The 27,905-nt window shown below is 40.1% G+C and overlaps 1 protein-coding gene across 6 annotated transcripts in view; it reads right to left on the bottom strand.

The window, feature by feature from the left end:
• The window catches only part of NTRK2 (neurotrophic receptor tyrosine kinase 2), a 327,573-nt gene that overhangs the window by 239,086 nt on the left and 60,582 nt on the right, over positions 1–27,905 (bottom strand). For all 6 annotated transcript variants that reach the window (XM_032477492.1, XM_032477491.1, XM_032477493.1 and 3 more), the window contains 3 exons: positions 21,557–21,592; positions 18,230–18,330; positions 6,982–7,081 (listed from right to left, as the gene is read on the bottom strand). In XM_032477492.1, the coding sequence (XP_032333383.1) occupies positions 6,982–7,081; positions 18,230–18,330; positions 21,557–21,592 (237 nt within the window). The remainder of the gene's footprint in view (positions 1–6,981; positions 7,082–18,229; positions 18,331–21,556; positions 21,593–27,905) is intronic.

Genomic DNA, 27,905 nt, shown 5'->3' on the forward strand with positions numbered 1-27,905 from the left:
TTTATTTTCTCCAGAATCCCTCTCTTTCTCTCTGGCAGGCTGTAAATACATCAGAAATTAAAGCCCATTTTGTTAAAAGAAATCATCTTAGCAGTTGCAATCCCCCCTTGTGAAAGGACGGAACATCAGAACAGGCGCTCCATGAGTCCAAGTTTCTAAATTTAAGCGATGGTTATTGAGGGAAGATGGCTCCCGTCCTCATCCTACCCCTGCCTGCTCTTTCTGCCCTTTTGCTACAGTAAATGCCCCTCCCAGAAGAAACGAGTAAGATTTACACACCAAATCAATTCATAAATAAAATGGATTTCTCATAAATCCCAAAACAATTTAAACAATGAGTTGTTCAAAGGACAGTAAAATTAAGAACTTGCTCTAATTCATAAGTAGTATCTTTAAAGGCTGAAAAGCTTAAAATAAGCATAGGTTTCAGCAACTTTATATTCATAACATGTACCTATAAAACATAGACACACTAAAATTATAAATTTTTCTATAAGTTCAACTAATAAATCTTCTGTATACACTGTATACATTCGGGACATTTTTCCTCAATTCTGATTCAGTACAAATTCAGACAGGACTCTCCACATATTCTTTTCCTTTAGGAACTATTACTACAACATAAATCTGAACAACAACTACCTCTTGTAGAGTTAGTTCAATGAGCCAGGCACTAACCTAAGCACTGATTTAATTCTTATAATCACTTGAGAGATGGGTATTATTCCCTCTACCAAAGGGGAATCTAAGATTTACAGAGTTTAAACATTTGCTCAAAATTATGGTTAGCAGGTAGGAGATCTGGGATTTGAACTTAAGCTTGTCTGATTCGTAAGTCTCCAATATTATATTTCTATTTACTCCTTGGTTTGAAGACTTAAGAGTTAACAACTTACAAACATGAAGGATGTGCAGTGTTCAAACAGGCTGTCTTCTGAATGACCACGTGACAGTTCCGCTGATTTAGAGCTAAATTTATTCCCCTAGTCATTCAGTATGCTTGCCCAAAATAAAGTAGGATAAAACCAGAGCATATGTTAGAATGTAAGCCAAGTTATTATCTGTCTTCTTCATAAATTCTGAAAAGCTTGTCCACCAAACTCAGATGCTAGGAATGAGGAGGAAGAAAACCAAAACAAGGAGGGAAAAATGTAGAATTGGGAAGCACAGAGATGTGCAAGGACAAAATGGCAGGGGGAAAAATTAAAGGTTAAAAAAAAAAAAAAAAGAGAGAGAAACGAAGAGGGGAAAAGAAGGAAAGTAGCAGACTTTTTAAAGTCCCTTTTAAAGTGTGCCGTGATCCGTGTGAGGAGGTCAAAGTGAGTTCACCACAGGATTTATGGAGGAGCAAGGAGTGGGTGACAAGTTCTCCTGACTCTTAAGCACAAAATCTAATTTCTTAAGGGATTCTTTACCATTTCGTGAAACTAGCAGTGTGGGAAGTCCCTAAACAATACAGCTGCACTTTCTATATTACAGGCAAACCTGAGTTCTCCCCTGAATCACACTGGGCTTATGGGATGCCCACGTTAGGCAGGGAATTTTAAAAGCTCGAGGACAGTGTACTTGCAAAGTTAATGGGAAAAACACTGCTGCTGCTGCTGCTTCCTGTCCTACCTGATGGAGCCAGTTCCTGAAAGTTGAGACCTATTTTCAAAATGCTGCAAGGAATAAGCATGTTCTGCCCTCACTTAGGCATAACCTACATGGTGATGCTACAAGAAGTAAGAGCCTTCAGATAGCAGATGTTCCCCTCCTGAGCGTAAGGGGGAATGCTTTATATAATGTTTCCAAATGACAAGAGAGGAACATCCAGGCTAACTCTTTTCTTCTGATAAATTCCACTATTATATTATTGACATATTACATACATTGGGAATGATTAAAGAAGGTTATCCCCAGGAGTGGGAGTGGGAGAGAAGGGTGAAGAGGAACCTCCACTTTTTTGCTCTATGTGTTTCTAAAGTGCTTGAAATTTTGAACAACAAGAAGGCATTCATGCATTGCTGTTATAATATTTTGATGTTATTTGTCTTTAAAAAATAGTGTGTATGTTGAGGGGGAGCCTATGGAAAACAGTTTGTTCTTACAGATGTTTCTATAACTGTGTTTCTGGCTTTCACTCACATTTTCCTCTCTTTTAAAAGCTGATCCAAATATCTGTTAAACTCGATCTAAATTTTCCAGAATTGTTTTCAGCTCATATAAAAAGGCTTTAACCTTCAACCCCTTTAGCTTTGGCCCCAGTATGTTTATGACTATTTTTAAATAACCAGATTTTTGGGTGCTGTTGAAAGACATTTAGAAGATCATTTATAAGAGGAGACACTTCCAAGTGGGGACCTTGAATCTGGAGTTAAAACCTGGCTTTGCATTCCCAGGCAGCGTAGTTTTTCAGTCAATTGTAAATTGGAAATATCCACTGCTCGAATAGGAGGAATGAAGGCATATGAGCAGTTTACATGCAGGGACGGAGGCTGCAGAGGAAATCTGCGGGCTCTCAACACTGGATGAGAGAAAAGCCTTCTTCTTTCAGTTCCTCCTATGAGATCTCTTCAGGTCACTTTGAAATTTTGTCTCAAAGGACCAAGATGCATCAGGACTTAGGGCATAAGTATCGTACGTGGACTTCCATCAGGAAACACAAGGAACAGAAAGCTGATGGCCACAACTACTCTTCACCAGCAAGATGAATGCCAACCCCTCTCAGCCCTTCTGGCTCGCCTTTTTTCCCCAACCCTGCCCACCACTGACGCCATCAGGCAGGGCTCCCAACGCAAAGCACTCTCAGAAGACTTGGCAGCCCTCGTGCCCCTAGATGCTTCCACTTCCCCTTTATGGGCACTTCTCCATTTTCAGCGAAGAAAGGGAGCCAGGAAGCAATGTGAGAACTAAACACAAGACTCGGTTACAACAGAAATGAGAGCATTCAAAGGGCTGGTTGCCTGTTCCTTTGGCAATAAAGCTGCTCTGGAAAGGTCCTTGAGCACTATTTCAGTGAAAATTAAAATCAAAATCAATCAGAGGCAGTCTTCAAAGACAAGGGATAAAATTATGAATTTACCTACGGGGTATCGATATAGACGTCAACTCAGATGGATGTGTTACATAGTTCATGCATCCCTATTAAACGCACGTATGAGTAATCCCTATGCAGATGGCCAAGCACTAACAGAGGAGCCTTATTCAAGGCTCTGCAATTATGGTAACTAGATATTCAACCAAAAACCAAAAGAAATGAGCATGGAGAAATGGACTGGGGTAAACTCTACCTCTTGACATCTTTATTGAAACAGGGCGGGTAGTCTTTTGGACACTAGCAACAAGAGGCTTAAAACATGTCAAGGGATAATGCAATATAATTTCTAGGTTAACATCAAGATGGGAGCCACCACCTGGCACTCCTGCCAGCTTCAGAGCTGGACAAAGATCCATATTCTGAGGCCGAACATTCAGAGGCAGAGAAGCAGAAACTGAAGGCACTCATGTGCAAAATGGAAAGTTAATGTGAATCCTCCAAACCTAAACAACAATCATTGTTTAAAACAGTGTGTGAAAACCTACAGAGCATCAACTTCCTGTCTACGGCCATTACTTACCTGGAATTTTTTTTTTTTTTTTTTTTAAGTTTAGAAACTTAGAGAAAGTCTAAGATCTCTCTTCAGTCATTCACATATGAGCTGTCTTCCAAATAGTAACTGGTTTCCAATTACCAAACCAAAGTGGATGAAATTAAAAACTCTGTGATCATTCATTCCATCAATTAATATTGATATAATTAATATTGATGGAATTAACATTCCATCCATTAAAAACTGCCAACTTGGGCCTTGGCACTGGGTAAGTAATGGTGAACAAGACCAATATGAACTCTGTCGACATGGAGTTCACAGTCTGGCCTCTACGTTCTAGACTGCACCATCAAGATTCAGTTGTGGTGAACTGACAGAACAGACAGAAAAAATCCTATGAAGCTTACAGCCACACAGACCATCCCCGAAGACTCTCTCTTGTCTTCTAAGATCTAGGTTTAACTCCTTGGTCTGGAATTTAGAGATCACCTTCCCATGGAAAGCAATGCCATCAATGATATTTGGGTTCCAGTAAAGCTTGCATTGCCCTGCATTCAGCTGCAGTGTGATTTTAAGAGATTTCTGGTTTGTGTTACCCTGGGCCCATCAAAACAATAGTATTAAACTGTAATTTATAATCCCAACACTGCTACTTTTGAAACAGTGGATGCTGAAGTGTACAATGCTGGGGATGGGCAAAAAGCTGGAAACATCTGTGGGTAGCCTGGCTGCCATCCTTCAGTCTCAATCTGTCTCCAAGACAAAGGAATACGAATGGGGGTAGAATGTCCCCGAAGCTGCTTATGGGGGCCAGAATTACATTTGGAGTAGCTCATTTGCATGTCAGCCATGGGCTTCTCATATGGAACCAAGCCACTGGTTCTGGCCAAGGTGACATACATTTTGTACTGTTGTTACTCAGAAATCACAACTGACATGTTTCCTGGTTATTTCAGGCAGTATAATTGTGTTTTTACATATTCTTCCCTTTTTAAGACATATGTTTTTTCAGCAGTCATCCCAGCTCTAATAGCATTTAAATTACATTAACTTACATTAACTGTTAAACCCCACCTTTTATGCAGTTTCGCTCACACTCACTGCATGAGCCTCACCTTCTTTCACCCAGATTATCAGCTCAGCATCTGACTAGTCAGACAATAACCTCAGCTCAGGCCCATTTTGTTCAAATCACGGCACAGACAGACATGTAGCTAAAAATAGAAAAAGAAGCTATTCTAAACAAGAATGTGAGTCTCTGAGACAAATTTTTAAAAATGATCTTATTTATATCTAAAAATAAGGGCGTAAAGCATATGCTGTAGTAGTTACTGCCTGGAGGAAGTCATTTACTGGCTCTGCAACAAGGTTAAGCAAAATCTTTTGACAATTCTTTAAGGGTACCCTTAGGTTATACTCGGAAAATGTAGGTGCTTTCACGGTGGTCCCCCAAATTATCCAAATAAAACACTGCTTCAGTCTTAGTGACGGAGTCACAACATCAAATACAATCTTCTCTGAAACAAAACACCTGCTTTTTATTGTCCTCCATCACTGGGCTACAGAGAGTGTGTTCACACTCACACATCAGTCCACCCCTTGTTTTCTTAACACCAAGTTGGGGTGGGGAGTGACTCCCAAATATTGCTCCTAGGGTTCTCAAAGCGTTTCTGAGCTCCCAGAGGACCTGGACAGATCCTTTCTCTGAAGAGCCCATGAGATGAAAGTTTCAGACTAAATCCTCAAGACAGGAAAGTGAACATGCTAGCATCTGGCTCTGTCCAGTAAAATCTCTGCTGGGGGACATCCATCCCAAGTGCCTCTAAGGAATGAGGAGAACAGCATGCCGTGGTAGGTGGCTGACATGCAGCCTAGCCTGTAGGCGCAGTAGCCCAGCCCAGACCTGGGCACTGGCAGAACATGGGGACCCAGAAAGGACTCTGAAGCCATGGGTGAGTTTGGTTTGTGATGCCTCTCTCACACCTTGTCACACTCGGAAAGAGACGTGAGCGCCCAGGTTTACTCCATAGGACAGTGATTCTCCAGGAATGCTTGGGGAAGAGCACCATCAGCAGCCCCTGGGAACTGTCAGAAATGCCAATGCTCAGGCCCACCACAGACCTATTAAATCAGAAACTCTCAGGGTAGCCCAGAAATCTGTACTTTCACAAACCCTCCAGGAGTTTCTGAGGCAAAGTCAAGCCTGCAAACCACCACCAAAGGATTAATGAAAATCACTGTCGTATACAGTCTCCCTCCCAAGTCTTGTTATAACTGGAGAATGAGACATCTTTCCTTTTTCAAAAGATACGCCAAGCATCAGCGGACAAAGGGGGAGTCAGGAGGAGGTTTAGGGGTTTTTAAGGCTAAATTTACTGCTCCTCATCCTCATTCAGCTCAGGTTTGGGACTCTTGGTCATGAGCACCAACAAAGGGAGAGAAGAAAATATCAGAAATAGATCTGATCCAGCCCAGAGTCCAGTGTATGCTGGACAATTTCTTGCTACTTAAGCATCACTTGCAACTAAGCAAGCAACACCAATAGAAATTGTAATGAGCCATTACAAGATCAAGAAAACCCATCAGACTGTCTCCCCCAACAATTAAGACACCACTAAACCTTCCTCACAACTTTCCCAAGCTAATGGCCATTTACAGGAGACCACATAAAATTCAACAATAAGGTGAGTCAATACATAAGTTTAAACTTCAGAGCAAATGTTGCTCAATTACTGAAACTCTTGGCTACTTAACATCACAAGAACATTGAAATAAGTTTCTCCCCACCCAAATGAATTTTCAGTCCTCTAAAAGAAACCAATGGTCTATTTGGGGACAACATAAACTAATTTTTCATCCAGCACTTGGAACCTTTCCACTAAAATGAAAAGTCACTCGTTCGCAAAGCTTCAATGACCCTCCAACGGCTGTTCTTAATCTGCTTCCCAACACTTTAAATTCCAAAAGATGAGAATCTGAAAAAGCAGTAGCAACACAAAAGGCATACCACAGAAATTCTGGAAATCAAACGTACGGCAGAAAGGACCCTTCTGCCCGAAATACATGTGTCCATAACTAGCCTGCTGCCACTCAGCCTTACCTGCCTTTCTGAGGCAAAGTAAAACTCAGGCACTATTTGCTTCTATCCTTATTAGTCACTTGAAACTCAGGAAACCAGTTCTGTGTCTTCTGCGACAACCGTCCTCCCTGGAAAGTGGGTAGTGCTGAGAAATCAATATGATTTCGCTCCATCTTGATTTGTGGTATCATGTCCTTGTTGCTGTTTTTTTTCAGCCTTAAACCCTAGTCATCATCAATCTAGCTGCTTCATTCTTTGGTGGTAATTAGCATTAGTCACAAGCCAAAAATGATTCCACATAAGAAGTAAAATAAACACAACCCTTCTTACCTTTCATGCCAAACTTGGAATGTCTTGCCAACTTCAGCAGAAACAGCATTACCAGCAGACAAAATCCCACTACAGATGCAATTACCACCACAGCATAGACCTGGAGAAAGGAAGGGAGGGCAGTGAGGACTTGGCTAATTATTCCCTGTACCCCAATGACGCTGATGATGATGAAGACAGTTACTATTTACTGAATACTTAGTTCTTGCTTTTCTAAGAGCTTTACAGATATCAATTCACTTAATCCTCAACAACTCTAGGAAGAAATACGTAGGCCCTATTTTTATCCCTACTCTACAAATGAGAAAGCATAAGTTAAAGCTTATACAAATGGGTGTCCAATTGATATTATATAGATTAATATACTGATAATCCTATATTACCATATAGCACATAGGCAGATGTATATTTGATCTCTCCCTATCTATCTACCTATGTACCTGCCTACCCACCTACTTATGTGAAGAGAGGGGAGAGAGAGAGTATATAAAACATGAATGACAAAATACTGGTAATTTTTGAAGCTGGTGAAAGATACAGTGGGGTTCATTTCTCTATTCCCTCTACTGCTGTACATGTTTGCAAACTGTCCATAATAGAACTTTTTTTTTTTTTAAGTTGGCTATTGTTGCTCTTAGAAGACAGGGTGCCCTGGAGTGGTGAGTAGGTCTGGAAGGGAGCAGGAGGGCACCTGGGGTGAGTTCAGCTTGTGAAAGCACGCTGGGTGGTAGACTTATGATATGTGGGCTTTTCTCTATGTATGAGAAAGATCAATACAAAGTGTTTTTTTTTTTTAATTTACAAGTGTAATTGCTAGATGTGGATCATACAAATAGAGAGAGTAATGCAGACCTTTGTGAATCTTGTTACAAGCCCAAGCTGGAGATCACAGAGGCACAATGCATAATGCTTAGTGCATACTGACAATTTAGCAACTAAGATGGACACAGAGCTATGCATCTTTTTCCCTTTTTGCTGTTCACCCCAAAGTCCTGCTACCCCTCCCCAAAAAAATCTTGTTTCTACAATCCAGGAGTTGGCAAACTTCTTCTGTAAAGGGTCAAATAGTAAATATTTTAGTCTCTGTTGCAACGACTCAACTCCGCTGGTGTAGTGTGAAAGCAGCTATAGACAATATGCAAGCAAACAGGTGTGGCCATGTTCCAATAAAACTTTATTTACAACAACAGATGGATAGCTGGATTTGGACATAGTTTGCCTATTCCTGCTCTAAATTGTCTTAGATGCCCATACTGACTCAAATGCTGAAGTTTCATTGTTTCATTTAATCTGCATATTTTTATTGTCCCCATCTGTGGTCATCATTAGTGTTGTTTCCGAGACATTTCTGTTTTGCCTTGTGTTTCCCTTTGTAGGATTCACTTCCTGGCTTCTTTATGGTGAGTTGGGTTCATGTGACTAGTTCTGGCCAATGAGTTGAGACTTGTGTCACTGCCAGGAGGGTTTCATTGTTACTGTGAGATCTTAGACTAAGGCAGTGGTTCTCAACCAGGGATAGTGCTGCACCCAGGGGACATCTGGCAATTTGGAGCTGTCACCACTGGGAGTAGGGTTCTACTAGCACCCAGTGGGTTGAGGCCAGGGATGCTGCTAAACATCCTAGTACCTAGGACAGCCCCCCACAACAAAGAATAATTCAACAGTAAGAACCACGTTAATAGTGCCAAGGGTGGTGCTCTCTTTTTCTGTGCTGTATTATATGCTAACCTTCCAAAAGGTGGCTTCCTTGTCAGTCTCATCTTGGAATGAGGATGTGGTTGACAGAGCACCCAGCCAACAATGAAGCAAGAAATAAACCTCTGTTGTTTCAAATCACTAAAATCTGGGGATTTTTGTTACTGCTGCATAGCTTATCTTGACTGATAAACCCAGCTCATAGTGCAAGGCAGTGTAGAGTGGAAATTAAGAATATGGATTCTTCCTGAGACTGAAATTTAAATTTACCTCTTAACTAGCTGCATGGCTTCCAAATGACTTAACCTCTCTGCATCTCATAATCCTCATGTAGAAAATAGGGACTACAATGATACTGCTTTGCAGGTTGTTATAAATCCCCAATCAGCTAATGCAGATAATGGGCTCAAAACAATGCCTACTATAACAGGTAATAACTTATGTTGGCTATGATGGTAACAATGATAAAACTGAGATTTAGAAGAAAATAAACAAGCAGCCCAAGATCACATGTCTCAAGCTTGAGATTGGAATCAAGTGTGATTTATCCACTATACGGCCTTTCCAAAGCGTGTAGCTGAGAGTGAAGGCAGGATAATAAAAATATATGGCTACTCCTCCTGCTGCACCTGCAGGTGGGGTCAGACGGGGACGGCCTTGAATAAGCCACAAAGCACAGAACAGAGCACAAGCCAAACACTTGGCTAGGGCAGAGCAAAGGTGTAACAACGCTCTCCTCTTGTCCTTCGGCTGTGAGTGGCTCTCCCAGAGAATGCTTCTGCAAATGTCTGAGTGCAGACTCAACTCTGTCTCTGTGGCCTCCATACAAACAGATTGCTGGTGATTCCTCAAAGACTAGTCATAAATCAACTTGTTCTAACCAAGATTATTTCCCTCCAACTTACCTAATGATTTTGAGTGGGTTCTTTTTAATCCTTATTTCTAACTAACATTTCCCTTAGGAAAAAGATCATAGTAGTTTATCTACAAGTTTCTCTACCTTATTATTAAATTCCAGACTTCTGCAGATTAAAGAATACTTCAATAACCAAGTTCAAATTCTATTTTATAGATAAGGAACTGGGGTGGAGAGAGGTTGGAGGACTTGCCCTGGATCTCAGGACCTCTCCACAGAACCACAGTGCAGTCTCTTACCCGCTTTGGAAAGTACTGGACTGGCATTCCCGAGACCTGGGTCATGTGCACAGGACACCTGGCCTTTACCAGCTGTGAGAGCTAACAATGCTTCACTTCTCCGAGCCTCTGCTACCTCATTTGTACATGGAATAATAAAACCCACCCTGCACTCACTAGTTCTTTATAGAATGTCTAAGTCAATCTGGAAAATGGGCATGAGTTCTACTCCTGAAAAGCGGCTAATGACCTGCTAACAAATATTTAAACCTATTGAAGCAGCTCTAAATGTAAAGAATCCTTTAATAAACAAAGATTCCTGTGACAATGAGAAGACTCATTTCCTCAAACACCAATTATCTGATAAACACAGAGCTTCATGTACTATGTGTGTGTGTGTGGGGGGGTCTTCAGGTGGGAAATAAGCAGGGGTGAGTTTGTTTGTGTGGTTGGTTGATTGTTTGGTTGGTTTTTACCTGAGGCTATCTCTCAGCACAGGAAAAGGAGCTGTTCTCCTCTGAAAATCCGGCAAGGTTTGTGAGGAGTATTTGTTGGACCAGAGAGGTGAGTGTTTGAGCCTGACTTCCAAATGCTCTGAAAACACCCTTAACTTCTGTATCAGCTTTCTGACTCTGAAACTCTTCTAATCTAACCTTCCCTGTGATCAGGATCTGTTTATGTATCAAATATTTGATCCGCACATAATTGTTAAATTTTTTAAAAATTCTACAAAACATTGCCTTGTATCCCTCATACGGATTTCAAGGGGCCACAGGTGGAGTCAAAACATACAGACTTTCAACGAAGATTATTTTTGCTGATCCTGCCCTCCAAGTGACCCTACTATAGACAGTTCAAACATCGAGATATGCCAATCGGGGGCTTAAATTTATCACTTGGATTCAAAAAAGGAAACTGAAGTTGGCATATAAATTTTAGTAATTGGGATACATACACATCTGTGGGCTTAACACATGCTCCTTGGATTCTTTACATATACAAACAACTTTCTTAAACCAAGAAACATTGAGTGGTTTGGTATGAGAATAAAAAACTGAAATAGATTGCACAAGGCAGGAACGAGAAAACATTCTGCAGTTGATTTACCACGCCATTTGTCCTTGCTATTCCATGTAACGCATACAGTCATCTGCAGAAATGTGTGCATGTGTTTGTGTGTCTCCAAATACTGAATATGCATGTTTTGGGTTGTAGTTGAGTCACATCTGTTCACGAGCCTCCTGGTCCCGCTGCCATGGTCCTGGTTTAAATATGCATCACATCCCTTTATTACTGCACCAGACCCCTAACTCAGCACCCCACTTCCAATCCCTCTGATCTGCAATTCATTCTATAGTATTCATCATTAATCTCATCATCTGATAGGTGCCAGACACTATTCTAAGGACTAGGAATACAGCCATGAAAAATGCTGACCATGTTGCCTATACCAAGAATCCTACTAAAGAGTCTAAGGAAGGGGAAAAGATTTTAAGTGTAAACAAATAATCAAGGTAATTATGCACAATAATAACTGCTCAGAAGAAAAGGAAACTGGGTCATGGCTGTCTGCTGGCCACTCTAGCTGAAGCCGTGTGATGACCACTGGGAATTACATGCCTCCTAGAGGGAAGAGTAAATGGTAAGGCTGTGAGACAGGGTAAGCCTGGAGCATGCAAGAGAGCACTAAAAACGACAGTAGGTAAGCAGTGAGGAGACTGTGGGAGATGACGCCAGAGAGACAGACAAGGGCAAACTATGTATGGCCCTATTTACCACCATGAGCAGCTGGGCTTCTATAATTACTGTTTTATTACAATGCATTGGGAAGACTCTGAAAATGATAATAAGTGATCTGATGTGTGCTTTACAAAGGTCACTCAGGGGAGTGGGTTCAAGATGGTGGTATAAGAAGATCCTAAACTCACCTCTTACCATGGACACAACAAATCTGCAACTAAATATGAAATAATTCCCTCAGAAAGGGCCCTGAAAGCTAGATGAACAGAGCCCCCACAACAAAGGGAAAAGGTGAGCATCAAGACAGGTGGGAGAGGTAGAGATACAAGCTCACCAAGGGGAAAAATCCACACCCCAGGGGCAATCCACAATCAGGAGATCTTTCTCCTGAATAGTGAGGGATTCAAGCCCCATATCAGGCACCCCAACCTCTAGGTCCTGCACAGGAGAGATGAACCCCCCAAACACCTGGGTTTGAAAACCAATAGGGAATACGCCCAGGAAAACCTACAGAACTGCGGGAAACAGACAACCCACTTTTACAGGGCTTGTGCACAGCCTCACTTGACCTGAAAATCAGCACAAAAACACCAGATCAAAAAGTGCATGAACCATAGTGAAGGGGATCCACTTACTAATCTTGAACCTTCTGCCAGAGAGGCAAGAACCAGCTGGGATGCTCTCCAGGGGCTAAGACACTGGCCGGAGCCATTTTTGCAATCTCAGGCTACCTTGCAGACTCCATTTGGGATTCTCCCTCTAACCCATTAGCACCAGTGAGTGTGCCCCACTGAGAGCCCTGCCCACCCCTATGCTTCAGCCAGGTCTCACAGCTGGCCAAGCCATAACCCCACCCACCAGTGCCCTGCAGCAGCAGTGGCCATCCTGGGCCAGCCCTGCCCCAGTGCCCCATAGCAGCAGCCGCAGCCCCATTGTAACAGAAGGATGCATGCAGCCCACATAAGGGTCATCCCCTGAGTAACTGGCTCTGGTGCCCAGGCAGGATTACGCTTCTGAGCTCTACAGGACATCTTCTAAATAAGACCACTCCTTCAATACTGGGGAAAATAGTTTATTTACTTAATATGTAGAAACAAACAGAGAATTAAGCAAAATGACAGCAGAATATGTTCCAGTCAAAATAACAAGACAAAATCTCAGAAAAAGAACTAAACAAAATGAAGAGAAGCAATATTCCCAATAAGGAATTCAAAGTAGTGGTCATAAAGATGCTCACTGAACTCAAGAGATGAATAGATGGACACAGTGGGATTCTCAACAAAGAGACAGTAAATATAAGAAAGTACCAAACAGAAGTTATAACTGAAAAATGCACTAGAGGGGCTCAACTCCAGACTGGATGAGGTAAAAGAACAAATCAGTGGCTAAAAGACAAAACAATGGAACTTACCCAGACAAAGAAACAAAAATAAAAAAACTTTTCGATGAAAATACCTTAAAGGACCTTCGGGACAACATCAAGCAGAATAAGATTTGCATTATAAGGATCCAAGAAGGAGAAGAGAGAGAGAAGGGGCCAGAAAAATTATTTTAAGAAACAGGAGCTGAAAACTTCCCTAATCTGGGGAAGGAGGCCAGGTCCAGGAGGCCAAGAGAGTTCCAAATAAGATGAGCCCAAAAATACACACACCAAGATACATTAAAATTAAAATGGAAAAAGTTAAGGATAAAGAAAAAAATCCGAAAAGCAGCAAAAGAAAATCAACTTACTACATAAAGAGAAACCCCACAATACTGTCAGTAGATTTTTCAGCAGAAACTTTATAGGCCAGAAAGGAGTGCAGGACATAGCCAACATGCTGAAAGGAAATGTTAGGTCACAAAATAGTCTCAATAAAATTCAAGAAGATTAAAATCATATAGAGCATCTTCTCCAAAGACAATGATATGAAACTGGAAATCAATCACAAGAGAAAATGGGAAAAACCACAAGAACATGGAGATTAAACAACATGCTACTGAACAACCAATGGGTCACTGAAGAAATCAAAGGAGAAAAACAAAACAAAACAAAACATAAAGACAAATGAAACCAGAAATAAACACACCAAAATCTATGGAATGCAGCAAAAGTGTTTACAAGAGGGAAGTTCATAGCCATACAGGACTACTTCAAGAAACAACAGAAATCCCAAATAAACAATCTAACTTTACACCTAAAGGAACTATAAAAAGAAGAACAAGTGAAACCCAATATTAGTAAAAGGAAAGAAACAATAAAGATCAGAGCAGAAATAAAGACTGAAAAAATAGAAAATATCAATGAAACTAAGAGCTGGTTCTTTGAAAAGATGAACAAAAATCAATAAAACTTTAGCTAGACTCATCTAGAAAAAGAGAGAGAGGATGCAAATAAATAAAATTGCAAAGGATCATAAGAGACTACTATGAACAACTATTTGCACAAAATTAGACAACCTAGAATAAATGGATAAACGCTTGGAAACACAATCTTCCAAGACTGAATTATGAAGAAACAGAAAATCTGAATTGACCAATTACTAGTAAGGGGATTGAAACAGTAATCAAAGTTCTCCTAACAAACAAAAGCCCAGTGCCAGACAGCTTCAATGGCAAATTCTACAAGACGTTCGAAGAATATTTAAGACCTATCCTTCACAAATTCTTCCAAAAAACTGAAGAGGAAGGAAATCTTCCAAGCACATTCAAAGCTAGCATTACCAAAACCAGAAAAGGTCACCAAAAAAAAAGGAAAAAAAAAAAAAAAAAGAATTACAGGCCAACATTCTTGATAAACATAGATACAAAAATCCTCAACCAATATTAGCAAAACATATCACATAATGCATTAAAAAGGACTGTATACCACAATGAAATAGAATTTATTCCAGGGATGCAAAGACGGTTCAATATTTGCAAATCAATCAATGTGATACATCACAGTAACAAAATGAATGATAAACAACCATCTCAATAAATAAAAAAATAGCACTTGATAAAATTCAATATCCGCTTATGATAAAAACTCAACAAAATGGGCATAAAGGGAAAATACCTCACCATAATAAAGGCCATATATGACAAACACACAGCTAACATCATATTCATTGATAAAAAGCTGGAAGTTTTTCCTCTAATATCAGGCACAAGACAAGGATGCCCACTCTCAGCACTTTCATTCAACATAGTGTTGGAAGTCCTAGCCATAGCAATAAGGCAAAAAAAAGAAATAAAAGGCATCCAAATCAGAAAGGAAGAAGTAAAACTGTCACTATTTGCAGATGACATGATACCATATAGAGAAAACTCTGAAGACTCCACCAAAAAACTATTAGAACTAATTAATGAATCCAGCAAAGTCACAGGATACAAAATCAATGTACAGATACCTGTGGTATTTCTATACACTAATAATGATCTGTAAGAAAGAGAAATTAAGAAAACAATCCCATGTACAATTGCATCAGAAAAATAAAATATCTAGGAATAAATTTAGCCAAAGGTGAAAGGCCTACACACTGAAAACTATAAGGCACTGATGAAAGAAATTGAAAAAGACAGAAATAGGTGGAAAGATATTCCGTATTCATTATCTAGAAGAATGAATATTGTTAAAATATCCGTAGTACCCAAAGCAATCTACAGATTCAATGTAATCGCTATCAAAACTCCAAAGGCATATTTCATAGAACTAGAACAAATAATCCTAAAATTTGTATGGAATCACAAAAGAATCTGAAAAGCGAAAACATCTTGAGAAAGAAGAACAAAGCTGGAGGTATCACACTCCCTGATTTCAAATTATACTACAAAACTATAGTAATCAAAACAGTGTGGTACTGGCACAAAAGACACACAGATGATGAGAACAGAAGTGAAAGTCCAGAAATAAACCCATAAATATATGGGCAATTAATTTACAACAAAGGAGCAAAGAACATACAATGGAAAAAGAATAATCTCTTCAATAAATGGTGCTGGGAAAACTGGATAGCCACATGGAAAAGAATGAAACTAGACCACTATTTCATGCCATACACAAAAATTAACTCAAAATGGATTAAATTCTTCAATGTGAGACCTGAAACTATAAAATTGGGCAGTAACCTCATTGACATTAGTTTAGATCTGAATCCCAAAAACAAGGGAAACAAAAGCAAAAATAAACAAATGGGACTACATCAAAGTAAAAAGCTTCTGCACAGTGAAGGAAATTCTCACCAAAATGAAAATTCAAGCTAATGAATGGGAGAAGACATTGGCAAATCATGTATCTGATAAGGGTATATGAATATATAAAGAACTCATAACAACTCACAACATAAAAACAATTAGGTTAAAAAATGTGCAGAACACCTGAATAGGCATTTTTTCCAAAGACATACAGATAGCCAACAAGCACATGAAAAAATGTTCAACATCACTAATTATAGGGAAATGCAAATCAAAACCACAATGAGGTATCACTTCATACCTATTAGAATGCCTGTTATTGAAAAGACCAGAAATAGCAAATTTTGGCAAGGATGTGGAGAAAAGGGTGAGGCTGTAAATTGGTGCAGGCACTAAGGAAAACAGTACAGCGATTCCTCAAAAAATTAAGAACAGAACTACCATATGACCCAGCTATTCCACTTCTGGGTATTTATTCAAGAACATGAAAATACTAATTCTAAACGATACATGCACCTGTATGTTCAATGCGTTATTTACAATAACCGAGATATGAAAACAACCTGTGTCCGTCAACAGATGAATGGATAAAGATTTGGTATATATATAAATATAAACAATGGAATATTAGTCACTAAAAACAATGAAATCCTGCCAATCATGGCAACATGGATGGACCTTGAAGGTATTATGCTAAGTGAAATAATTCAGACAAAGACAAATACCATCTGTAGAAAACAAACAAAATAAAACATACACAGACTCATAGATACAGAGATCAGATTAGTGGTTACCAGAGCGGAAGGGGGTCAGTGGTGGGCAGAATGGGTAAAGGGAGTCAACTATCTGGTGATGGACGGTAACTAGACCTGTGGGGATGATCACTTTGTGGTGTAGACAGATGTTGAACTACAATGCAGTACACCTGAAACTTTTAAAATTTTAAAAAAAAAAAAACATAAATTAAAAAAAAAAGAGTCACTCAGGCTGCTCTATGGAGAAAGGCCAGGAGATCACAAGCATGAGAGAGGACAGGGTGGGAGGCGGTGGCAGTCATCCAGGAACAAGCAGTTGTGGCAAACAGGCGCCTGGTGGTAAACGTTCCCATTGTTGCAGGCCATGCAGACTTTGCTGCAACGACTCCACAGGCCAGTGGGGCACAGCAGTAGCCACAGACAGTGTGTAAACAGGCATGAGTATGTTCCAGTAAAACTTTTCTTTATGGGCACTGACATATGAATTTCATAAAATTTCCATGTGTCAGGAAATGTCCTCCTTCTTTTGACTTTTTTCCCAAACCACTTAAAAATGTAAAAACTATTCCTAGCCAGAAGGCTTTACAAAAACAAGTAGATTTGACCCAAGGGCCATAGCTGGCTAACCTCTGGGTTAGCCTGTGGCCATGGCAGAGGAGGTGAGGAGATTCGGATGGGTTTGGAGTCTATAAGGAGGCAGAACCTGCAAGAAATTCAACTGGGTGTGCGTGAGTGAGGAAAAGAAAAGAATGAAGGAACCTTCTGGGTCTTGACGGGAGCAGATGACAGAGCAGTCCCGCCGTGGAGTCCTGGGGAGATATGATCCTGCTGCTCACACACGCCCCCTTCAAAGCTCCTCTAACCCCCTGGTACTGTGGTTCACCTGGCCTGGCACAGCCAACTTCCCCAGCCTTGCCTCCAACCGCTGCCCTTAACACAACTTTCCTTCCAATCAAGGACTGCAAGCTCTTGCTCACATACCCAAAATGCCCTTCCCTTCATTTCCTCTGTGTTCAAATCCCAGGCTTCCTGCACAGGCCGTGGAAAACGCCACCTGTCCCCCAAAGACTCCTCTGGCCCTCCCAACAGGAAGGAACAGGGCACGGGCTCCTCTGCTTCTCTCTCTCACATTGCCTTGCTCAGCCTCTGTTTAGATATATTGTATTGTACTGTACTGTACTGTATTGTACTGTATTGTATCATATAGTATCATATCGTATTGTAAGTATAGTTGGTTTACAATGTGGTGTTAATTTCTGGTGTACATCTGTTTGTATTTTAGACGCTAGCATTCACATCTCACATCTCTGACTTAAGTCTAAGCTCCAAATGGATAGACCTGTGTTTCACTCACATTTTTATATCTTCCTATTGCCAGTCTCTTCCAGAACCTACTGGATTCCTTACATTTGGTGGGCACCGACCTTTTTATTAAAATATTTAAGGAGAGAAGTGTAAAGGTGTAGAGACAGGAATAGTTACACATGTCCCTGAATGAGAAAGCTGGTTTTCTTGCTCTTCTAGTAATAACTTTTTAAAGGACAGATATTTAAAACAGGAACCACTAGCAATAAGTCAGAGCCTGCAGGACACCTTTATCACTTCTCTTAAACCTTCCTATTAGTTCCTCCAAACTTCAACACCTTATTTACATCTGAATGATAAAAATGTCTTGTTGAAAGACTGGCATTGAAGCAGCTCCACTCTTCCCATATTCAAGCATCCAAAATCTCAGAATCAGTCTGGGAATAACTACATGTCCCACTCACCGAGAGATGTTCCCGACCAGGTTTGTCAGCGACATCTGTGGAAGGAATTTCATTACTTCTGTTCGTGGTGTCCCCGATGTCATTGGCTGCAGTCCCATAGTCTTAAATTGGAGAAAGGAGAAAGAGAAGGAAGCATGAAGTTGTCATCAGGCTGCTATACAAACGCAAGGCCACAGTACAACCCAGAACGAAACAAGACAAATCACAAGATTCCAAACCACGGACAGCGTGGCTGGAGAGAAATGTGACTTGGCGGTTGGGTTAGATCCATTATAGCAATGGGGCTGTGGGATGCCAAATCTGTATTCAGCCCAGATCTTTACATCATTGCTTTGTCAGTCAAATTCTAAACCAGGTCTACGCTTTCTCTTTGCACATAAGAACATACTCCTTTTTGGGGGATTAACAAACACATATTACTCTACATAAAATAGATAAACAACAAGGACCTACTGTATAGCACAGGGAACTATATTCAATTTCTTGTAATAACATATAATGGAAAAGAATATGAAAAGAAAATACATATGTATGTGTATATATAATTGAATCACTCTGCTGTATACCTGAAACTAACATTATAAATCAAATACACTTCAATAGAATTTTTTTAAAGAAAGAACATACTCCTTTTTTGATAAAGTACTTTGTATATAAATACAAAAGAGAATCAGCCATGTAAGAGTCATAGAGTTATAGACTTGGAAGGGTCTTTAGAAATCGAGTCTAACCACCAGGTTTATAGCTGAAGAATGAGAGCTGAGGAACGGTAAATGACTAGTCCAAGGTCAACCGGCAAGAAGGTGGCAGAGCCCGGACAAGAACCAGACTTGAAATCAGCAACACAGATTCCTGAGGCAGAAGCATCTGACTTGAGTAAGAGACAGCCACTCCAGACAGAATGTAGAATCAGCACCGAGAGGGAACTTGTGTCCACATCTGAACTTTTTTGGAGAATTCTGAATTACCAATATTTCAGTCTCAGAATAAATACATAGGGACTGCACCAGTACAACATTTAGAACCGTGAGCATATGTTCTCACAGTGCCGTATCTCAGATGTGGTTGCTCTTCCCAATCAATTTTTGTCTACATGGATCAGGATGGAAATAAGTGATTTTTTGTAAGCAGCCAAAGTTTTTATTAGTAATATTACATATGATAGTCATAAAAGGTTTTCGGTACACTTATGGAAGACAATGTTGTTTATAAATGTTCTGTATTTTTATTCTAAATGGTGCCTTCAATTCCATCCTGAACAAGCAACCTTATTAAGTCAGCCCCAGTTAATCTTCCCTTGGCAGAATTATCATGCTGGCCTCAGGGCAATCAATTTAAATTATATTTGTATTAGCAGAGTGTTCCTTTGAATGCGAAAGAAAACTAACAGAAAAAAGTATATATTTTCAATCTATTGCTGTTTTATTCTGCAGTCCAAAACTATATTCTCCCCATTTTCATTTTCAATGCATTAGAACTTATTAATCTCAATCAAACACTAGGAGATATAATTTATTTGCTTATTTTCCTTCTTCATATTATATCCAGTTACAAAATTAAATCATTAAAAGTATCTATAGTTTAATATCACGACATTTTGGCCCAATGATCCAAAGAGGGATCTGAGGCCAATGGGAAGATGACATTTTTAGAGTCTTAAAGTTATTGAAAATGAGGAGTCCAAAACATAATTTTTCAATGGAAAATCACAATTCAAACTTATTTTTCTGTGATACAATTTGAGATACTCTTTTTAAACCATATCAGAACAAATCAAAACAAAAATACACAAATCACATGCACAAAATCACCCAAACCACAGCTTGGAGGAAATACAGCTTAACATGCATTAAGAAGACAAAGACAATATAATCCCCTAGTTAAACTTAGCTCAAGTTAAATACACACACACATAATAAATAGACAAACAGAATTGTTTTATATTAAAAATAAAATGTCAAGGGGTATATATATAAAAATTAAAGAAAAAAAGAGTTTATAGACCTTATATATAAATGTAACATTTTAATCAAGTTTAAATTTCAAGCCAAGTCTTGAAATTCAGCCTGCTACTTCCCCACACAGGCCTCCTGGTCATGAAGGTAGTTTGAAAACCTGTTAAAGATGGATTTTCACACTTAGTAAAACATCACTGGAATTCAATTAAAATAGCAAAGAAAGATAAGATATTTGGTAAGCTAATGTAGGGGACTTTCTCGTGTCTCCTCTTCCACATTCCCAGGAGATCCCTATTTATTCCAGGGGATCAAGCATACCCCCACCGGAAACTTATCTAAATTCCAGGGTGGGTCTAGTTAATCAAGAGTTAATCCAGCTCTCTTATCAGTAATGTAGGCAAGAATGGACCATGACCCAACTGGATCTTGAATAAAATACAAGGAGGGCTTGGTGGCGGTCTCTGGGAAAATTCTTTTTCTTCTGGAACACTTCCAGAAGCTCTTCCCTTTCTCCTATCAGTGTGACTTATCTTAAAACTGTAAGAGAAACCAGCCATCAGTGAAGCTAGCACAATGGGCAGGGGAATGCAGAGATGAAAAAACTTGGATTCCCTGAAGACATGGTTGACTGGCTGGTTTCACCACCCTTGACACATGCCCTCCCTTTGAGGTTCCTGTTAGTGAGCCAGACTTCCTCATTATATAAGAAACATAATTTTGATTTGAGTTTACTGTCATAGCCAGAAGCTGATACACCTACCTTTTCTTGGTAGTCATGGCTTTTAAACAGGTAATTAGTTCCCAGTTATGGAAACAAAATGTCTGTTACAGCAGAATGGATTTACTACTTCCAAGAACAAGCATGAGAGAGAAAATGCTATTTACAGGCACTGTAAATATCAAGGGAAAATAGTCATCAATATTGAATGATTTTTGAAATGTTATTTTGGCCCTTGTCATGCTTGAAGTGTATTTAACTGAGCTTAAAATTCTTCTTTTAATTGATTTATTTCATTTTGTTTTATTTGTTTATTTTTTTAACATATTAATGTGAATTTATTCTTAATGGTTTCTTACAAAATTTCAAGTCCACATATGTGGTTAGGTACTCTTTCTCAGTCTCAGTTTTTTCATTTTGAACTCTATCTGTTCCCTTCATTTATATTTGCCAAGTATATCCACATAATTGTGCTTGGATTTTTTTTCCCCAATTTTTTTGCCACCCTTGCATCTAAGTTGTTATGAAGTCCTTACATAGAAGGGATGATGAGAGAGTTGTCATCATCAATCAGGAGAGAAAGAAACAATGGTATTTCATTTTAGACGAACATTTTGAAAACATACAAAATAAAGACAATATGATAGCTACCTTCATAAATGACATCAGGATAATTTGGGTTTGCACCTAAAAAACAAAACAAAACAAAGATATCTTGTTAAGTACACATTAGAAGTTTAAAAATTACTCACTTAAACCCCCTAATACATATTCAAGGTTTTATAATTGAATAGATTGTTTTATAGGACAGGTAAATAAAATCTGAAATTTTAGGTTTGCTTCATGCTAACTCTGTTGCTCTCCCCAAGCCCACAATCCCTATTCCCCTCCAAAAAAGAAAAGGATAAACAGAAATCACAAATCTCTTTAGTGCGAAAAACTTCAGCAATCAATAAATTATTGCCCACCCTTTTATTACTGTTTCTATTAAACATTTGATCGTTTTAATCACAACTTTGGTATTTTTATTCCAGGAACAGCTAATTTCTGTAGCATTTTTGTTATTCTCTGATTGTTTGGGGGTTACTTTCAAACTATGCTTTGGCAGGTCTATTTGTATTCAACTAGTTATTAACCAGCCTGAATAATAGTACCCAAAGCACAATTCTGCTCTCCACTTGGTCTTCAGGGCATTTCCAAGGCAGAATAAAACTTTTTTTTTTTTTTTTTGCCCTAATACAATACAGAAAAATAAATGTACTTTCTCAGCTGAAATTATAAATAAATGTTGTATCAGAGAGAAATGCAAAAGTATATCCATTTAATTTTGGGGGTGAGTCTTTAGCCACCAAGATGATAAAATATTCTGTTTTAAAATGTTCCTAAAAGAATTTGTAAAAAAAAAAATTTTTTTTAATTTAAGCAAGAACTGGTGACAAAAACATTTGCTACTTACTCTTCAGTCAGAACTAACTGGGTGTCTATGTGAAAGCCTGCTTGGAATTAAAATTAAATTTTGATATAATATTTAAGTAACTACAAAATGGATTTCCATAGCCAATTCTTATGCTTTTAGCCTTTACTTACCATGAGACAAAGTAAAACTTGTAAACCATCAAGTTTACTTGGTTCTCATTTCATTTCTGAACCTTCAGCAGAAAAATAGTTAAAATAAGGGAAACTTGAGCCAATTTTCTGTTCACGTATTCCCTAGTGAGTAACCGAGGTTAGTCTAAACGAAGAACCGAGTAAAAGCAGTCCTGATGTTCAAATTAGAATTTTAACACAGTTCACCTAGAAGAATAGCCATTTTAGTAGGAAAAATTAAGCAGACGGTTGTGCACTTCGACTCAGGGATGCTGCATACTGCTGTGCGGTCCATGCTCTGTACAACTCGAGGGGGCACCATTTAGACTGTAGTCATTGTTAGAGAAAGACTAATATATAGGGTGTCAATTATACACAGAACCTAAAAAATGATTCTAGTCAATTTCAATTGTATGTTGAGTTTTATCATCCCAAACACCATTTCAAAGTGACTTTGAGTTAATGTCAGTATGCCTTGTCAGAATTATTTGTAGCTGATGTGACATTCCTGAGGAGGGTCTTGAAAGTCGCCCTGCAGTTTGAGGGGTAACTCAGTGAATAAAGCAGCAGGTATTCCAGTGGCAGCCCTGGTGACGCCATTTGTAGGACACCTACACATCCCCTGAAGTCCTTTCTCTCTGCAAAGTCCCTGGACATAATCATGTCCCCACACTGTGAGGAACTTCTACCCCTGCTGAAGGAAAGTTTCTATAATCCCAAGAGAGCAAGTCATTCTTTGAACTGCTCAGTAATCCATTACTTTAGAAGATCCCACTCTAGTCCCCTTCTCACTGTGCCCTCAACGCACAGTCTGAATCTGCAGGGTCCCTGCTTGCTAGCGCTCTTCACTCATCACTTCTAGACCTCACTCCAGGCCCTTAGGACCCAGAATTCCCCCACAATAGGCTCCCAAACACATCTCCTAGGACTGGTCAGCCTCTTCCCCACATCTGTCAGCTCCACGTGGCCACACCACCAGCATGAGTGCCCTCTGACTCAAGAGGACTGACTCAAGGGTGAGGACTGAGCGAGGACAGGTGGGCTGTGTGCCCACACGCACACTCATTCCCCATCATGTGCCTCTCACTGCACAGCCGCAGACACAGGGCAGGGGCCATGGCGGCCAACCAGCTCTACCAAAACCACTATTCTGGCTTGGAAGTCCCAGAGTCTGAGAATTTGATCTTCCAAACCAGCCTTCCAGGTCATTATAAACATATATTTGCCAACGCAGGACGATAGAACCTATTTTATTTAACAATTCATTAACTTGATTTATATTTTTTAAGTATTTGGATATAAGTTGTGGATACTAACTTATACTAGGTTAACCAACCATCCAAGGTTGCCTGAGACCAAGGGAATTCCTGAGACACTGGACTTTAAGTTTTAAAATGGGATAGTTTCAAACAGATCCTTGTAGTGTGTCCAGGATGGGGACCTCTTGTGGACATAGGACTTTTAGTGCTAAAACTGGGATAAGTTTATCACCCTGACTTATTCTCATGCCCTCAGCAATCTCACATGCAGTCACCACCCAAGTCCATAAGAAAGTAAACAGACTCCGAGGACACAGAGCTAGATTTATCTAAACCCCACATGAAAGGGCTTCAGCGGATATGACTGACACACACGAGTAATCAGCCTCATCACAGAAAGGGGACACCCAAACACATTACCCACAAAAAGCCCCCATAAGATCCAAAACACTGAAATCAATTCAATATAGCAAATGTCAGGTACAGAAAAATGGGATTTGGGGTGGGATCAGAAAAAAATAGGTTAGCTCATAATCTGGAAAACAGGTCCTTTTCCAGACTTTGGATTCATATCAGTGTGTGCCTTTTCCACCGAGTTCACCATCAAAACCACTAGGTCATGCCTACACTTTCTGAAAAGCACTGTATTTTCCTAATTTCACTGTCCCAGATGTATGAGAAGTATTGTCACTTTACTTTCATTGTCAGGAATAGACAAATTTAGTGCAAGATTATGAAACTCAGAAAGACAATGTGGGAGGAACAATAATGTTTTTTTTCTCCCTACCATACTGTACTATGTCTAATGAGGACCTACTTATCAAAAGAAAGAAATATCTCTTAATGTACAAAAGCTTAGGAAGTCTGGCATGTGGAATGAGGCACAGACCTAGACTTTATGAAAAATTGGGGTCACATTACTTCTGCTGACCCTAGCCAGAGCATAGTATTTTGCATCTAGCAACTTCTCAGTCAAGCTAACCTCCAATAATGTTTATACGCCAATAATGAGGTAGTTTTAACATCACTTTACATTCAGACACAGAAAAAGAAAAACCACCACTTCCTTTTTAGATTTTTGGCAACGGTCAAATTTTGAAAATATCCTTCCATTTTAAAGTCTAATTTCTAACCGGTTCCCTTTACTTAGTTTAAATTCATTCATTATGCATCGTTATAGGCAAAAGGTAGGAACCGTTATTGGAGATACTCAGGATTAAAAGGTGAGCGAGAAAAGACAAACACTGGCCGTGAGGGGAAAAATCCAATGAAAAGAGAACGAATGAGAGACAAACAAGAAGCATCCAACTTGAGTAATGCCCCTGTCGTGGATATTTGAGCAGGGGTCTGCTTCCTTGAATACCATCCGAGTACCGCTCAAGTGAGAAATCTCAGAAGGAGGCAGCAGAGGTGGCCTTGAGCCCTAACGCTTCAAGTTGGAAATCCCCAGATTAAAATATGGACATCCTGGAACTCCTCTAACCCCAGTGGCATTCCGAACAAGCAGCAGACTGCTCTCCACCTCCACAGCTCAACTCAAGTATAGAAGCTGCAACGCCCCTCAACCGAAAGCAGATGAGTGCCAGTGTATGCTGTCTGACAGTCAAGTGTCGTCTTCTGAAGAGTCTGCTGAGCATCTGCACTCACTGGTAGTTTGTTCTTGACCTAAGCCATGTGCTCAGGAATCATGGGAAGAGGACTAAGAGCACAGATGGAAACGCCCCAAGTGAAACGAAAACCGGAGACTGCATTCCAGCCACAGACACACACACACACACACACACACACACACACTCCTGAAAAAAACTCCGTATTAAACGTGCATGTCTGCACCTCCAAGAGACGCACCCTTGGGGCATCTAGGCTTCTAAACGTGGATGATAAAATCACTCTCTCCCTTCAACAATATCCAACCAAAGCACTCCACCATCCTCTTAATTCCATGCTAATGACTTAATGTGAGGACCTATTTACTTCCACCTTCTAATCTCATTTATAGCCCCTGAGTAAATCTTATGACTTTATATAAATCTTCGAGTGAGTAAATCTTTACTACTTTTTAACTATAAAACTCTACACAAAAGGAAAAACACATTTGTAGGATTGAAAAAAAAAATTTGTGGGAAGATAAGTAGCCAGACCAGAGAGTTCACTTTCCATTCTGCCGTTAAGATAAAAATAACAGTGGAGGCCAGAAAACACATCTGTTTCTTTCCTTTAAGCTTTTAGTCTCTAATACTTTAAAAAAAATTGTTTTAAAAAGGCCTTTCTTTCCCTTCGTTTTGCAGACTCTTTTTAGTGTGATCTTGAAAAAAAAAAATTTTTCAAAGAATTCCGTATGATAAAGGCAAAGCAAAAGATCTGCTCTTTTCAAATAAACTGCCCTTGCTTTGTCAACAGGGTTTTCTAACTCCTGGCAGTCCACCTTTTGATTTCCAGATCCTTCTCCTCTTCCCCGTCTGAATGGCAGACTGAACTCAGGGCCCGAAAACACTGGCGGTTCAGATGTCTGGGCTTCACTTTTGGCGGGACCACTATGTGCTCTGCAGCATGGGGAGTCTCTTCCCTTTTTCTGTAACAGAGGAGCCTTCCATCCGACAGGAGAGGATAATAGCACTGGCTTGGCAACGCCTCGAGAGCTTCAGGAGGCATAGTTAATTAACATTAGTGCTTCTGAGACATAGAGAGCTATTTAAGTATAAATCTTAATTACATGATTATTATGAGTCTAGAGCTGAACCATACCCTTCTCCATTTTTAAGGCAGAAAAGCAGGTAAAACTTTGTCCTTCCACTTCTGAGACAGGACACGGGTCCTGCCAAATGGCCTTAGGAATAAGTGGTGGAGGGGCTTTATATTTTCTTAATGTGTAACACGTGGAGCAATGTCCTCCTGCTACGTTCCTTGGCCTTAGTACACCAAGTCTAAATCTGCCAGCTCGAGGGCAGTCCTAAGTGCCGCAGAGATCTCGAGTTCAGCCAGACATTGTGAATCTCTGGACGAAATGGCACAGATGAAAAGCTGTGGGGAAAACTCTTCCAATATTTACAGTTTGTTCCTGACGTGCGTTTCACATAGGAAACGACCGCTCCCGAATCAGGAGCGCAAGTCGCTAACTCCCACTGCTTGTGTGAATGAGCATTCCTGAGCTGCGACGTTCTCCCTGAACGCGTGGGCCACAGAGGCGCCCTTTACGTGCTGCCTAGAGAGTGGGAAGCTTTAAAACCCGGGTATTTTACCGTCCGGCGCTCTGGCTAGGTTAGTTCCAAGCCTGGAGCAGTAACCACCTGGGTAATGATTTTGACCAGAGAATCTACTCTTCAGCCATCAGCGTGTTCGCATTTACAGTCATGCCTGACCTAGAGAATTCTTGGAACGTGTGCTGTCTAATCAGAAGATGCTAGCAAAGGCTCCAGGTTCCTTCCTCATGACACTCGAGCAATTTCTCTGCCATCAGTTTCTGGTTAGAATTCCACCCAGAAAGCACCCCCCTCACCTCTAGCCTCCACCCAGTCTCCACACCACGTTCATGTTCATGAAGGGACGTGGGACTGAATTCCAGTGACAGCCACATGATGGATCAATTTCATCTTAGACAGGTCTTATTTTTGACCCGTAAGCTAAGCAGGATACATACAGCAGAATTTTCAGAGAATCCTCAGATCACCCCAGACTTCCGACGTGTGTGCCTGCACTGCTGTCTCCCCTTAGTCACTCTCCCAAGCCTCCTTAAGCCACATTTTGAATTCATCCTACTTTTTGCCAAACCCAACTACAGTGCACCTCTGTACACTAACTATTCCATGTTTTTATCATTATTGCTGGTTAATACCCTTCAAGAGTCAGAGAGGTAATCTTGATGCTGCCTGACAAGTTCCTCTAGTGCCCACCCCACACCCCCAGGTCCTGCAGGTCAGAAGTGAACTATCCTCACTACTCCAACCAGCAGCTTGTTAGAAATACAGACCCTTAGACCCTTCTCCAGACTCATGGAATTAGAATCTGCATTTAGCAGGATCTCCAGGAGATCTACTTGCTCATTGAAGTTTGAGAAACCCTGGTTTACAACTGCATGGGAAGTCTGACCAAAGTCAAAAGGCCCCATTGGTCATAAAGGATATTATTCTCAGTGAAACATAAAGTAAACCTGAAAA

Source organism: Camelus ferus, chromosome 4 (assembly GCF_009834535.1).
Source record: "Camelus ferus isolate YT-003-E chromosome 4, BCGSAC_Cfer_1.0, whole genome shotgun sequence".
Taxonomy (NCBI): Eukaryota; Metazoa; Chordata; class Mammalia; order Artiodactyla; family Camelidae; genus Camelus; species Camelus ferus.